Source organism: Tympanuchus pallidicinctus, unplaced genomic scaffold (genome assembly GCF_026119805.1).
Source record: "Tympanuchus pallidicinctus isolate F22 unplaced genomic scaffold, pur_lepc_1.0 scaffold47, whole genome shotgun sequence".
Taxonomy (NCBI): Eukaryota; Metazoa; Chordata; class Aves; order Galliformes; family Phasianidae; genus Tympanuchus; species Tympanuchus pallidicinctus.
The window spans coordinates 210,061-223,666 of NW_026294766.1; the positions used below are offsets into that span (position 1 = coordinate 210,061).

The 13,606-nt window shown below is 58.6% G+C and overlaps 1 protein-coding gene across 1 annotated transcript; it reads left to right on the forward strand.

The window, feature by feature from the left end:
* Nucleotides 1–2,220: 2,220 nt before the first annotated feature.
* Nucleotides 2,221–11,340, forward strand: KRT8 (keratin 8). The gene is made up of 9 exons (XM_052702896.1): nucleotides 2,221–3,155; nucleotides 5,173–5,381; nucleotides 5,892–5,952; nucleotides 6,636–6,731; nucleotides 6,823–6,987; nucleotides 8,323–8,448; nucleotides 9,615–9,835; nucleotides 10,780–10,835; nucleotides 10,933–11,340. Exons 1-9 carry the CDS (start codon nucleotides 2,826–2,828, stop codon nucleotides 11,097–11,099), a joined length of 1,431 nt encoding a protein of 476 aa, XP_052558856.1. The 5' UTR covers nucleotides 2,221–2,825; the 3' UTR covers nucleotides 11,100–11,340.
* Nucleotides 11,341–13,606: the final 2,266 nt, after the last annotated feature.

Below are 13,606 nucleotides of genomic sequence, written 5' to 3' on the forward strand. Positions count from 1 at the left end.
CCACCTGATGACCCCATGATACCACCTGAAGACCCCAAGATATCACCTCACGAGCCCATAGTGCCACAAGTTCCCATGGTGTCACCCTGAGCCCCCTGAGTACCACCTGAAGCCCCCAGGGTCTCACCTCGAGCCCCCAAAAGCCACCTGAAACCCCCAGAGTGTCACCTCATGACCCCAAAGTGCCACCTGAAGCCCACAAGGTGTCACCTTGAGCCCCCAAAGTGCCACCTGGAGACCCCATAGACCCAGCCCGAGACCCCCCTCCCCCCGGGCACACCCCAACCTCCATCTGTGTTTGGGTGTTTCGGTGGAGGAGGGGTGGCAGGTGATGGTGACGATGACGTGGTGACGTGGGGCCACCAGCCCATCAGCGCTGTCCCCGTCACCAAAGCCTGGCCCAGCCCAGTGCAAACAAAGGCAGGCGCAGAGCTTTGGCCCCCACCCAAAATTCCGCCCCAACCCCCACCCTGGGAGGACAACGAAGGGTCACCAACCTCAGGGGGGGGTGGGGGGTGAGAATATTGAGGTGGGGACCTCAGGGTGGCACACAGGGCCTGGGGGGGAGCTGGTTGTTGTCGGTGTTGTGGAGGGGGGGGGGGGGGGGAATTTATGGGCTTTGGTGTGGGGACCCCCCTCCCCGTTCTATAGGGCTGCGCTATGGGGACGTGCCCATCTTTCCTTGTCTCAGTTTCCCCATTGTAAGAGGGTCTCATAGAGTTGCGCCCTCCCATCCCTCGTGCCCCAGTTTCCCCATTTGAAAGGGGGGGGTCATAGCGTTGCTCCTTCCCCCCTCCTCCCCTTGTGCCTTTTACCCCACTTGTAGGGGGCCTCTTTGGGAAATCCCCACCCCCTCCAGGGGCTGCAGGAATGGCAGGAAGGTCTCACACAGCCCACAGACCCCTGCCCCCATCCACCCCCCCTCCCCCAAGCCCATCCCGCCGGCGCTGAGAACTGGGAATTCCTTTGAGATAAGGGTGGCTCCGTGTGGGGTGGGGGAGGACATTCCATAGAGCCGGGGAGAGAGTGGGGGAGGGGGGCATCTCCTGGGGGTTGGGGTGGGGGGGGATATTTCTCCTGGCCAGGCCAGTGGGGGCTGGGACAGGGATGGGTTGTTGGCCATGATGGGACAGCGGTTGGTGGCCATAGTGGGACGAGGACAGGAGGCCACAGTGGGACTGGAACAGGTTGGTGGCCGTGGTGAGACAAGGACAGGTGGCCACTGTGGGACATGGAAAGGAGGCCATGATGAGACAGGGACAGGTTGGTGACCGTGGTGGGACAGGGAGAAATGGTGGGACAGGGATGGATTGGTGGCCATAGGGGGACAAGAATGGGTGGCCATCATGGGACAGGAACAAGGGGCCGTAGTAGGACAGAGAGAGGTGGTGGCTGTAGAGGGACAATGGTTAGTAGCCATAGTGGGACAGGGACAGGTTGGTAGTGATGGGACAGGGATGGGTTGGTGGCCATGGTGGGACAGTGGTTGGATGCCATCGTGGGACAGGGACAGATGGCCATCATGGGATGGGATTGAATTGTTGGCCATGGTAAGACATGGATGGGATGGTGGGACAACAACTGTTCCCCATAGTGTGAGCTCCCTGGGCTTCTCCACATGGATGAAGGGATGTGCTGGGGACACAGCAGTGCAGACATGGACTGAGGACACAAGGGGGGTCTGGGATTTGGGGACATGCTTCAGGGACTGTTTTTGGGAATGGGATTTGGGGACAGACTTTGGGAACTCCATTAGGGGCTGGGATTTGGGGACACTCCTGGAGGTGGATATCATGGTGGGTGGCAGCTGCATTTGGGGCCGAGCACTGAATTCACATCAAGTGAGCAAAGTGTAGATCCGATGTGCCACAGCAACCCCAATGGATCCCAGCAGATCCCAGTAGATCCCTGTAAGCCACGGTGGATCCCAGGAAGCCACAGTGGATCGCAGCCGTTCCGAAGGGGTTAACGGAGCAGCACAGCGCTCCTCCCCTGGGCGGCAGGATGCAGCCCCGCTCACCCGCCCCACAGCCGGCCCGTCCTGTCCTACAACCCCTACCACAATCCTACAACCCGTCCTGCAACCCGCACCGCAATCCTGCAACCTGTCCTGCAACCCACCCCACAGCCGTCCTCCTGCCCGCCCCACAATCCATCCTGCGGCCCTTCCTGCAGCCCCATGGCGCAGCCCGCCCTATAGCCCGCCCCATAGCCCGGCCCACCGCCCGCCCCACACCTCCCTCCTCCTACGCAGCGCGGCGCTCCGACACTATTCCCAAAACTCTCCTGTAACCTTTCCCAAAACCCTTCTCCAAATTGTCTTCCAGCCTTCCCAAAACCTTCTCCCAACCCTATAACCTTCTTCCAACACTACAACCGCCTCCCAGCCTTCTTCCAATCCTATAAATCTTCCAACCTTCTACCAACACTACAAACTCTTTCCAAACTTCTTCCACCCCTACAACCATTTTCCATCCTTCCTCCAACCCTACAACCTTCTTCAAATCCTACAACCTTCTCTCAACCTTCTCCAACCCTACAACCATCTTCCAAACTTCTCCTAACCCTACAGCCTCCTTCCAACCTTCTACCAACCATCTTCCAACCCTACAACAACCTTCCAACCTTTCTCCAATCCTACAACCTTCCTCCAATCCTACAACTTTCTTCCAACCGTCTTCTAACTTTCCTCCAACCCTACAAACATCTTCTAACCTTCCTCCAACCATCTTCTAACCTTCTTCCAATCCTGCAACCATCTGCCAGCCCTACGACCTTCTTCCAGCCTTCCTCCAACCCTAAAACCTCAGCCCCTCTGACCCACCATGTCCGTCACCATCACCAGGAAATCTGTGCGGAGCAGCTCGGCCGTCCCGGTCCGATCCTTCAGCTCCCGCTCCTTCACCGCCGGCCCTGCTGTGAGGATGAGCGCAGCCTCAGCCTTTGGCACCATCAGTGGGAGCCGTTTTGGGGTGGGGGGGATGCAGCGGGGTCCTGTGACCGTGTCTGGGGGTGGCATCGCAGCCGTCACCGTCAACCAGAGCCTCCTGACCCCCCTCAACCTGGAGATTGACCCCGACATCCAGCAGGTGCGCAAGGAGGAGAAGGAGCAGATCAAGACCCTCAACAACCGCTTTGCTTCCTTCATCGACAAGGTGAGGCCACCCCATAGCTGCCCCCATTGTGTCTGGGTGGCACCCGGGGTGGGGGGGAGGGGGGAAGAAGGGGGTCACAACTGTTTCCTGAGCTCTGGTGACCCTGAAGTCCCCTGGGGGGTGGGGTGGGAGGTGGCTGTGAGACTGCGAGGGCACTCTGAGCCTGCAGGGACACTGAGAGACCCCCCCCCCAGGAACATCCTGAGCCCCCTTAGGGACACTGAGAAACTTCTGGGGACACTGAGACTCCTTTAGGGACCTCCTGAGCCCCCCTTAGGGACATTGAAACCCCCCTAGGGGACTGAGACACTTTCAGGGATCTTGAGATCCCCTTAAGGACATTGAGAACCCCTTGGGGACACTGAGTCCCCCTTAAGGACATTGAGACTTTTGGAGGACACTGAGACTCCCTCAGGGACACCGAGACGCCCTTAGGGACCTCCTGAGACCCTTGGGACCTTGAGACACTTTGGGGAACATCCTGAGCCACCATAGGAGCAGTGAAAGCCCCTTGGGACATTGCGACCCCCTTAGGGAAATCCAGAGCCCCTTAGGGGATATTGAGACATCTGGGGACATTGAGATCCCCTTAAGGACCTTCAGAACCCCTTAGGGAACTCCTGAACCCCCTGGGGATGCTGAGACACTTTTGTGAACATCCCAAGTCCCCTTAGGGCCGTTGAGGGAACATTAAGGCCCCCCTTAGGGACACCCTTGGCCCCTTAAGGACACCGAAACCTCCTTGGGAACATCGTGACCCCCATGGTGACTTCTGAGCCCCCTGGGGACTTGCTGAGTCCTCTGGGGACACTGAAACACCTTTGGGGGCATTGCAGTCCTTTGGGGACATTGAGACCTCCTTAGGGACTTACTGACCCTCTTTTGGTCCTCTGGGACTCCCTGAGCCCCTTGGGGACCTCCAAGCTCCTTCAGATGCATCCTGAGCCCCTTGGGGACATTGGGACCCCCCCTGGGGAGCCCTCTGTCCCCTTTGGGATCTTCTAAACCCCTTGGGAACATCGTGGAGACATTTGGAAATCTTTGGGGACACTGAGATCTCCTTGGGGATATCATGTTCCCCTCTGGAATCTGCCAACCCCTTTGCACACATTTTAGACCCATTTTGGACCCCCCTGGGGACACTGTGACCCCCTAAAGGACCCGCTGTCCCCCTTGGGAACACTCTGGGGGTACATCCATGTTCCATCCCAGTAGCAGACATGGTGACAAAGCTGAGGGGGGGTGGGAGAAGTGGTGTGAGGTGGGACCTGGGGTGGTGGTGGCATTCTCCTTTCCCATTGTCCCCTTTTTGTCCCCCTCCGCTGCAATCAGTCCCCCTACCAGCGTCTCATCGCTGTGTCCCCATAACCCCCACCCCCAGATCCCATATTTCATATCCCAACTCCACGTCCCGCTCACCCACTTGCCCACCTCCAACATCCCCATGTGTCCCCACATCCGGCATCCTCATATCCCCATGTCCCCACATCCTCATATCCAACATTTCTACATCCCCTTGTCCCTATTTATTCACAGCCCCACTTCTCAATGTCCTCAAATACCCACATTCCCCTTTCTCCATGTACTCACATCTCCACATCCCCATGTTCCCATATAACCACAACCCCACATCCCCGTATCCCACATCCCCGTGTCCCCATTTCCAATGCCTCCATGGCCACACACCCCACATCCCCCTGTCCCCATATACCCACAACCTCACATCCCCATATCCCAGTGTTCCCACATCCGCACATCCCCGTGTCCCCGTATCCAACACCTGTGACCCCACACCCCCACATCCCCATATCCAATGCCTCTGCAACCCCACATCCCCCTGTCCCTATATACTCACATCCCCGTGTCCTCACATCCCTGAATACCCACATCCCTGTGTCCCTACATCCCCCCATCCCCATACCCAATGCCTCTGTGACCCCACACCCCTCCTCCCCCCATCCCCATCCTCGTACCCCACACAGCACAGTGACCTCCCTGCGTCCTCCCTCTCTCCAAGGTCCGGTTCCTGGAGCAGCAGAACAAGATGTTGGAGACCAAATGGAGTCTCCTGCAGTCTCAGCAGCCACAGCGCAGTGACCTGCGGGGGCTGTTTGAGGGCTACGTGGGGTCCCTGAGGAGGCAGCTGGAGGGGCTGGGCCAGGAGCGGCTGCGGTTGGAGGCTGAGCTGGGCAGCATGCAGGGGCTGGTGGAGGACTTCAAGAACAAGTGAGGAGGCGGCAGCTGGGTGGCCCTCAGGTGGTGGGATGGAATGGGGTTGTCCCCTCTGAGCAGCACTGTGGTGGCTTTGGTTTATGGGGTGATCGACCCAATGCACTGGAAAGGGGCTCCCCATGTCCCCCTTGTCTCCATCTCTGTGTGTCCCTGGGTCCCCTTTTCCCCATTTCTTCCATGCCCCACATCCCCACATCCAAGTTCCCATTTCCCATGCCCCATATCCCCATGTCCTTGTACCCCTGGATCCCAATGTCCCCACGCCCCGTGTCCCCCTGAGTCCTTGCATCTTTGTATCCCCATGGCCGCCATGTCCCCGTGTCTCCTGTCCTCACACCCCCCCATAACTCCCTTGTCCCTCATTTCCCATGTCCCTGTATCTCTGGGTCTCCACATGCCTACATTCCCATTTCTCCACGTCCTCCATCCCTTCCACATCCCATGTCCCCATGTCCTTGCCCCTCTGTGTCCCCATGTCCCCACACCAAGCCCTCTACCCTGCAGGTACGAGGAGGAGATCAACCACCGCACTGAGAAGGAAAATGAGTTTGTGCTGCTGAAAAAGGTGAGTGGGCTACGGGTAATGTGGCTGGGGGACAACGAAACTGGGAGTGATGGGGCTGAGAGTGATGGGACTAGGAATAGTGGGGCTGGGTGTAGTGAGGCTGGGGGTGATGGTGATGGGAGGCAGTGGGGCTGGAGGACTTGGAGACAGGAGCAATGGGGCTGGAGGGCAGTGGGGTCAGGGGCAATGGGGCTGGGGGCAATGTGTTTAGGGCCTGATGGGATTGGGGGCAGTGGGGCTGGGGGGCAGTGGGGCTGGGGGCAATGAGGCTGAGGGGCAGTGGGGCTGGAAGTCTTGGGGACAGAGGCAATGGAGCTGAGGGGAATAGGGTTGGGGGCTGATGGGATTGAGGGCAATGGGACTGGGGGACAATGGGGTTGGGAGTAATGGGCTGGGAAGCAGTGGAGCTGGGGGCAATGGGGTTGGAGGCTGATGGAACTGGGGGAAGTGGGGCTTGGGGGGCAATGAGGCTGAAGGATCGTGGGGCTGGAGGTGTTGAGGCCTGGGGTAATGGGGTTGGAGGGCAATGGAGCTGGGGGTAATGAGATCGGAGACTGATGGGACTGGGGTTAATGGGGCTGTGGGGCAATAGGGCCGGGAGGCAGTGGGTCTGGGGACAATGGGTCTGGGGTTAATGGGGCTGGGGGGCAATGGGAGCTGACCCGATGCTACTGGCACCCCAGGATGTGGACGAAGCATACATGAGCAAAGTGGAGCTGGAGTCACGGCTGGAGAGTCTGACGGATGAGATCAACTTCCTGCGGCAGCTCTATGATGAGGTGGGGGCTTCACAGCAGCCCCACCATGGGACCACCGCAACAGGGAGGGGGCTGTTCCCCCAGCTCAGCCCCACCTCCTTCCCCATTGCAGGAGCTGCGGGAGATGCAGTCGCAGATCTCCGACACCTCCGTGGTGCTGTCCATGGACAACAGCCGCAGCCTGGACCTGGACAGCATCATTGCAGAGGTGAAGGCGCAGTACGAGGACATCGCCAACCGCAGCCGGCTGGAGGCTGAGACCTGGTACCAGAGCAAGGTGAGGGGTGGGGAGTGGGGGTCGGGGTTTGGGGGGTTGCTCCGGACTCATCCCAGCTCTGTTCTTTGGGATTCTCCATCTGCTGGGATTCTGTTCTCTGTCCCATGTCCCAAGATGTTCTTCTCCTGAGAGGATGTTCTGTCCTTTGGGCTCCTCTGTGCCCCACGAGGAGCTGTTGAAAGAATGCTCCCTCCATCACTTTGGGAAACTCCATCCCTTTGGGGTCCTCTATCCCTTGGGATCCTTCACCCCTTTGGGGCTCTCCATCCCCAAAGTTCCCTTGGAGTTTTCCACCCCTTGGGAACCTCCATCTCTTGGGAATCTCCATCCCTTTGGGATTCTCCATCCCTCGGGATTCACTATCCCTTTGGGGCTCCCAATCCCTTGGGATCCTTCATCCCTTGGGGGTCTCCATCCTTTGGGATCCTCTATAACTTGGAATGCTCTGTCCCCAAGGATCCTCCATCCCTTGAAAGGATCCATGACCTGCAAGATTGCATCCCCTGGGTCACTCCATCCCCTGGGACTTTCCATCCCCTGGGTCACACCATCCATGCCCCCAACCGTTCCATTCCATTTCCCCTCTGAGATCCTTCATCTCTTGGTGTGCTCCATGACTCAGAATGCTCTCCCCCTCCCAAGGACCCTCACCCATCCCATAACACTCTCCACCCCCAGCACCCACCCTGCCCTGGGGATGCCCTATGCCCCAGACTCCCTGTCCCGCTTCCCATCCCGCTCCCCACCGCCGTCTCGCCAGCCCCACGCTCCCGCCCATCCCAGCCCCAGGGCCAGGCGCTGCTCATGGTGTCTGCGGCGTGGGCGAGTCGCAGACCGGCCCGGCGTGACGCAGCCCTGGCCCCAAGCACTCCTCTGGGCACGGGCTCGCCTCTGCTGCTTTGCCCCAGATTTTGGGAGGAAGAGGAGCTCACGGGGCTGTCCCCATCCCCGCCGCACTGCGGGTTTATGGGGCCAAGATTTTGGGATTCTGTCGTGTCAGGATCCTGTGATTTTGGGATTCTGCAATTTCAGGACTCTGTGATGCCAGCATTCCATGATTTTGTGTCTCAGCCACTTCCATCATTCCATGGATTCATGAGTCCATGATTCCATGAGGTTGTGATTCTCTGATTCCGCAGTGTCATGATTCTGTGATTTCGCAGTGATGCAATATCTGGATCCCGATTTCTCGTGGTCCCACAACTCGGTGGATTCATGGCTTTGGGATCCCGTGACCACTTGATTTTGGGATCCCGAGATTTCATAGTCCCACGAGTTTGTGATTTTGTGATCCCCTGATCCCTGATTTCCTGACCCCGCTCCGCGCTCCTGCAGTACGAGGAGCTGAAGACGACAGCTGGTAAACACGGCGACGACCTGCGCAGCACCCGCAGCGAGATTGGCGAGCTCAACCGGATGATCCAGAGGATCCAGGCTGAGATCGAGGTGCTCAAGAACCAGGTCTGGGTCCTGCCTGGCTACACCTGACCTTCTTCCTCCTCCTCTTCCTTCTCCGCCTCCTCCACTTCTTCCTTCTCCTTTCTTTCCTCCTCCTTTTCTTTCTCCTCTTCCTCCTCCTCTTCTTCCTTCCTCTTCTTCCTCCTCTCCCTCCTCCTCTTCTTCATCCTTCTCTCCCCCCTCCTGCACTTCTTCATCCTCCTCTTCCTCCTTTCCTTCCCCTCCTCCTCTCTCTTCTCCTCTCTCTTCTTCTTTTCCTCCTCTTCCTCCTCTTCTTCCTCCTCCTCTTTCTCTACTTCCTCTTCATCCTCCTCTTCCATCTATTGTTCCTCCTCCTCTTCTCCCTCACCTCTCCATGCCTTCAGCACTCCAACCTCCCACAGCCCCCTTGCACTCTGCAGAGATGATTCTGGTGTGCAATGGGGAGAAGCTGGGGTGCAAACTGGGGGAGGGGGAAGAAATGGATGAAAAAGGAGGAATCCTGGAGTGCAATTTGGAGAAGTTGGGGTGCAGAGGTGAATGTTGGAGTGCAAGGGGGGAAGCTGCAATGCAATGGGGTGAACTAGGGTGCAATGGGAGGGATGGTGGGATGCACTGGGGAAATGTTTGGGTGTAATTAGGAGAAGCTGGGGGTACCGGATTGGGATGCTGAGGTCCAAAGGGGAAGCTGGGGTGCAGTGGTGGAAGATGAGGTGCAATGGGTGGGATGCTGGGGTGCACTGGAGGGAAGCTGCAATGCAATGGGATGAACTGGGATGCAATGGGAGGAATGTTGGAGTGCACTGGGGGACTGTTGGGGTGCAATTTGGAGAAGTCGGGGCGCTAAGGAGGAGGGATGCTGAGGTGCATTGAGGGGAAGCTGCGGTGCAACAAGGGATGCTGGGGTCCAAAGAGGAAGCTGGGGTGCAATGATAAAAGCTGGGTTGCAAATGAGCAGAAGCTGGGGTGCAAACTGGAGAAGCTGGGATGCAAGAGGGGGATGCTGGGATGCACTGGCCAGGGGGTGGGGGGGAAGCTGGAATGTAAAGGGGGTCTGCTGGGATACAATAGAGAGATAATGGGGTGCAAGGAGAGGATGATGGGATGTAGCAAGGAGGATGCTGAGGTCCAGGGACAACCCAAATCCTCACGCAAGGTAACCCCTCCTGCCCCAACGTCCTGCCCTGCAGCGAGCCACTCTGGAGACGGCCATCACAGAGGCAGAGGAGCGTGGGGAGATGGCCCTGAAGGATGCCAGAGCCAAACTATCTGAACTGGAGGCGGCTCTGCAGAAGGCAAAGCAGGACCTGGCCCGGCAGCTGCGCGAATACCAGGAGCTGATGAATGTTAAGCTGGCACTGGACATCGAGATTGCGACCTACAGGAAGCTGCTGGAGGGCGAGGAGAGCAGGTGGGATGCTGCACCAGAAAGGGGCTCCACGGGATGTGCAGTGTGCTATGTCCTATGGGACGCTGTGGGGACGGTGGTGTTCCTGTCTCATGGAGGCCACACCACATCCCTGCTCCCTGGGCAGCACTCGGCTGTTGAAACCAAATTCAGCTCCCGTGTCCCCTGTGCTGCCCCGAGCCCTGGACCCAAACTGAGCCCCCAGAGTGTGTCCCCAAATCCTGGGCCCATCTCACATCCTCAGCCCATGTCCTCACCACTGTGCCCCCAATGCTTTCATCCACCCATCATCCATCCAACCCATCCCTCCCTCTGTCCTTCCCTCCCTCCCTCCCTCTCTCCATTCCTCACTCCCTCATTCCCTCTATCCACCCCTCCCTCCATCCTTCCTTCCCTCCTCCCCTCCTTTCCTCCTTTCTTCCCTCTCTATCCTTCTGCCCCTCCTTCCTTCCCTCCCTCCCTTCATCCATCATTCTTTTCCTTCCTTCCTCCCCTTCTTCCCTCCCTCTACCCTCCATTCCTCACTCCCTCATTCCCACTCTCCACCCCTCCCTCCATTCTTCCCTTCCTCTTCCTCTCTCCCCCCTTCCATCCCTCCCTCCCCCCATCACCCTCCCTTCCACCCTCCCCCCATCCTTTCTTCGCTCCCTTCCTCCCTCTCTCTCTCCCTTCTTCAATCCTTCCATTCATCCCTCCATTCTTCCCTTCCTTCCCCCTCTCCATTCTTTCTTCCCTCTCTCTATCCTTGCATCTCACCATCCTTCCCTCCCTCCCTGCATTCTTTTCTCCCTTTCTCCCTCCCTTTCTCCCTCCCTCCCTCTCTCCCTCCATCCTTCCAATCTTCTCTTCCCTCCATCTATCCATTCCCACTTCCCTCCCTCCCACCATCGTGCCATCCTTCCATCTCTCCCCCACCTCCCTAAATCCCACCCCTTACTCTCCCCCAGGTTGGAGTCAGGAATGCAGAACCTCAGCATCCACACCCGGACCACGGGGTTCTCGGGTAAGAGGGGGGTTGGATTCAACACAGGGGTTGGATTCACTACCCAAAACCCCCAACAAGCGCTCAGCATCACCCACTGCACCCCCTCTCCATGCAGGAGGATTCGGGGGGGGCTTTGGGAGCTCCTTCTCCACAGGTTACACTGTGACCCCCCCGGCACTGGAGAGTGCAGCTGTCCCCAAATCTCGTGCCATCGTCATCAAGAAGATCGAGACCCGTGATGGCAAGCTGGTGTCTGAGTGTGCTGATGTCCTCACCAACTGAGCCCCCCCTACAGCCCTCTGGAGACCCCAAAAGGAATGCAACCCCCCGGGACCCTCCCCTTGTTCTGTCCCTGTGCCCTGAGCCAGCACCCTGCTGTCCGTCCATCTGTCCCCCTGTGTCTGTCCAAGCTACAGGATGGGGTGGGAGCTATTGGGGTGCCCCCCACCCCTGAGATCCCCCTCACACCTCCGGTGCATGGGTGGGGGGTGTTGAGGACCTGCAATAAACCCAATAAACCAAATGAAGCCCCCAACCGTGACTGCACCCACCTGGGGATGGGAGGGAGTTGGGGGGAAAATAGGGGCAGCAATGGGGTTCTGGAGGGGGGGAGGAATCCCCCAGGATGAAGCCAGTTGTGTCCATGAGGGGGGCAGGGGATGTTTTGGGCTGCTAGGACCCACTCAGGGGGGTAGGGAAAAGGGGGAGGTGGGGTCAGGCCTCAGGGGGTCCATTGTCTATCTGGGGGTACCAGGACTCATTTTGGGTTGCCAGAACCAACTTTAGGTGTGCCATTGCCCATACTGGTGTCTGAGGACCCATTCTGGGGTGCTATTGCCCACCCTGGTCATCAGGCTCAGTTTTGAGGGACTAGGACCCATTCTGGGGTGCCATTGTCCATCCTGGGATACCAGAACTCATTTTGGGGTGCCATTTTCCACCCTGGTGCATAAGGCTCTGTTTTGGGATACCAGGACCCATTTTGGGGTGTTGTCATCCATCCTGGGGCATCAGGATCTATTTTGGGGTACCAGGACCCATTCTGGAGTGCCACTGTCCATCCTGGAGCATCAACATTAGTTTTGGGGCACCAGAAATCATTTTGCCAACCACAAGGTGCTGAGACCTATTTTGGGGCCTCTGGGCCATTTTTGGGTTGCCAAAAACAACTTCTGGGGTGCCATTGTCCATCCTGGGATACCAGAACTCATTTTGGGGTGCCATTTCCCAACCTGGTGCATAAGGCTCTGTTTTGGGCTACTAGGACCCATTTTGGGGTGCTATTGTCTATCCTGGGGCATCAGGATCTGTTTTAGAGTACCAGGACGCACTGTGGGGTGCTGTTGTCCATCTGGGGGCATGAGGATCATTTATGGGATGCCAGGTCGCATTCTGGGGTGCCATTATCCATCCGGGGACATCAGGACCTATTTTGGAGTACCATTGCCTACCCAGGTGCATCAGGCTGTGTTTTGGGAATCCAGACACATTTTGGGGTGCCGGGGGTCCCAAATTCCATCCTACGATGTCAGGTTTTGGGGTACCAGGATCCATCCGGGGGGGCAACACCCAGGATTTGCAGGCTTTGGGGGAAGAATAGGATTTTTGGGGCGGGGGGGGGGGATTTCAGGCTGGGTGGGGTTAAGGATTTTGGACTCTCTGGTGTCTCATATGGGGCTGTGCTGGGGATCGTGCCACCTCCCCGCCCCCTTCCCCCTCCTTGGGGGTGGGCTTATTTCTGGGGGAGCTGGGGAAGATTTGGGGCGCCCCTGCCTTTTCGTTGGGTACGGATTCTATTCCCTGTCCGCCGGTGACACCTGCTGTCCGCACCGCACATCTCACCCCAATTACCGCTGCCAATTAGTGCTAATTAACATCCACCCCGCTCGTGCCCCCCAGGCACGACCTCCATTAATGTGGGGGGCGGGGGCCGCACGGGGGCGTGCCGGGCTGGGAGATGGGGGGGGGTTCGGAGCCTCAGTGACCATCGAGGGACCCCCCCAGAGACACCCCAACACCCCATAGCTCCGGGGCCCCCTTCGGACTCCAGGGGGGGGTCTTTAGGAGTGACTCTGACCCTATGGGAGGGGCTCAGTTTTGCGGGGGGGGGGGGGGGAAGAGATGTGGGGAGAGGTGCTTGGGATCCCCCCGGGATGCAGTGGGTCGGTGGGTTTGACTGAGCGCACTGGGATTCCTTGGGAAGCCCCCCTACCCCCCAGTGACGCCCCCATCCGTAACTCCCCCCTTTCACCCCCCCGCCCCCCCCCAGCAAACCTCAGTCCCGCCCCGGATTTGGGGTGAATTTTGGGGCTGCAGACGCTGGGAGGCGGCAGAGGAACGCGGTTCCAACGTGAGGTGGAGCTGCGGACCTCCCCACAGCAGCTCAGCTCCTATCCCCCCCCCCTTTTTCCCGTCACCCCAAAGACTCCACCCCCCTTCTTTAGGGGGGTGGAACCTCTTTTGGGGTTCTTCCCCACGAAAGCAAATGGGGTCGGGAGGTGCTGAGTCCCTATGGGAACCTGGGGACATGTGGGGGGGGGAATCACAAAGGCGGGGAGGGGGGGGTCTCTGCCAAATGAATGCCACAGACCCAGGGCTGGGGGAATGGTGGGGAACGGCTCACGGGGGAACGGGGGCATTTTGGGGGGCGAGGGGGGAAGCAGAGGGAGAATTTGGGGTTTGGGGATGGGGGGGAGATTGGGCGCAATTTTTGAGGCTGGATGGAATTTTAAGGTGAAGGTGGGATTTGGAGGGGGAGAAAAGATCTGGGGGTTGGGAAAGACTTGGGA

Bases quoted from the DNA above. Each gene is read 5' to 3' on its own strand.
- KRT8 (XM_052702896.1), top strand. From the start codon at position 2,826: ATGTCCGTCACCATCACCAGGAAATCTGTGCGGAGCAGCTCGGCCGTC. The intron at 5,382-5,891 runs GTGAGGAGGCGG...TCTACCCTGCAG, and splicing joins GTGGAGGACTTCAAGAACAA to GTACGAGGAGGAGATCAACC. The intron at 10,836-10,932 runs GTAAGAGGGGGG...CTCTCCATGCAG, and splicing joins CCGGACCACGGGGTTCTCGG to GAGGATTCGGGGGGGGCTTT.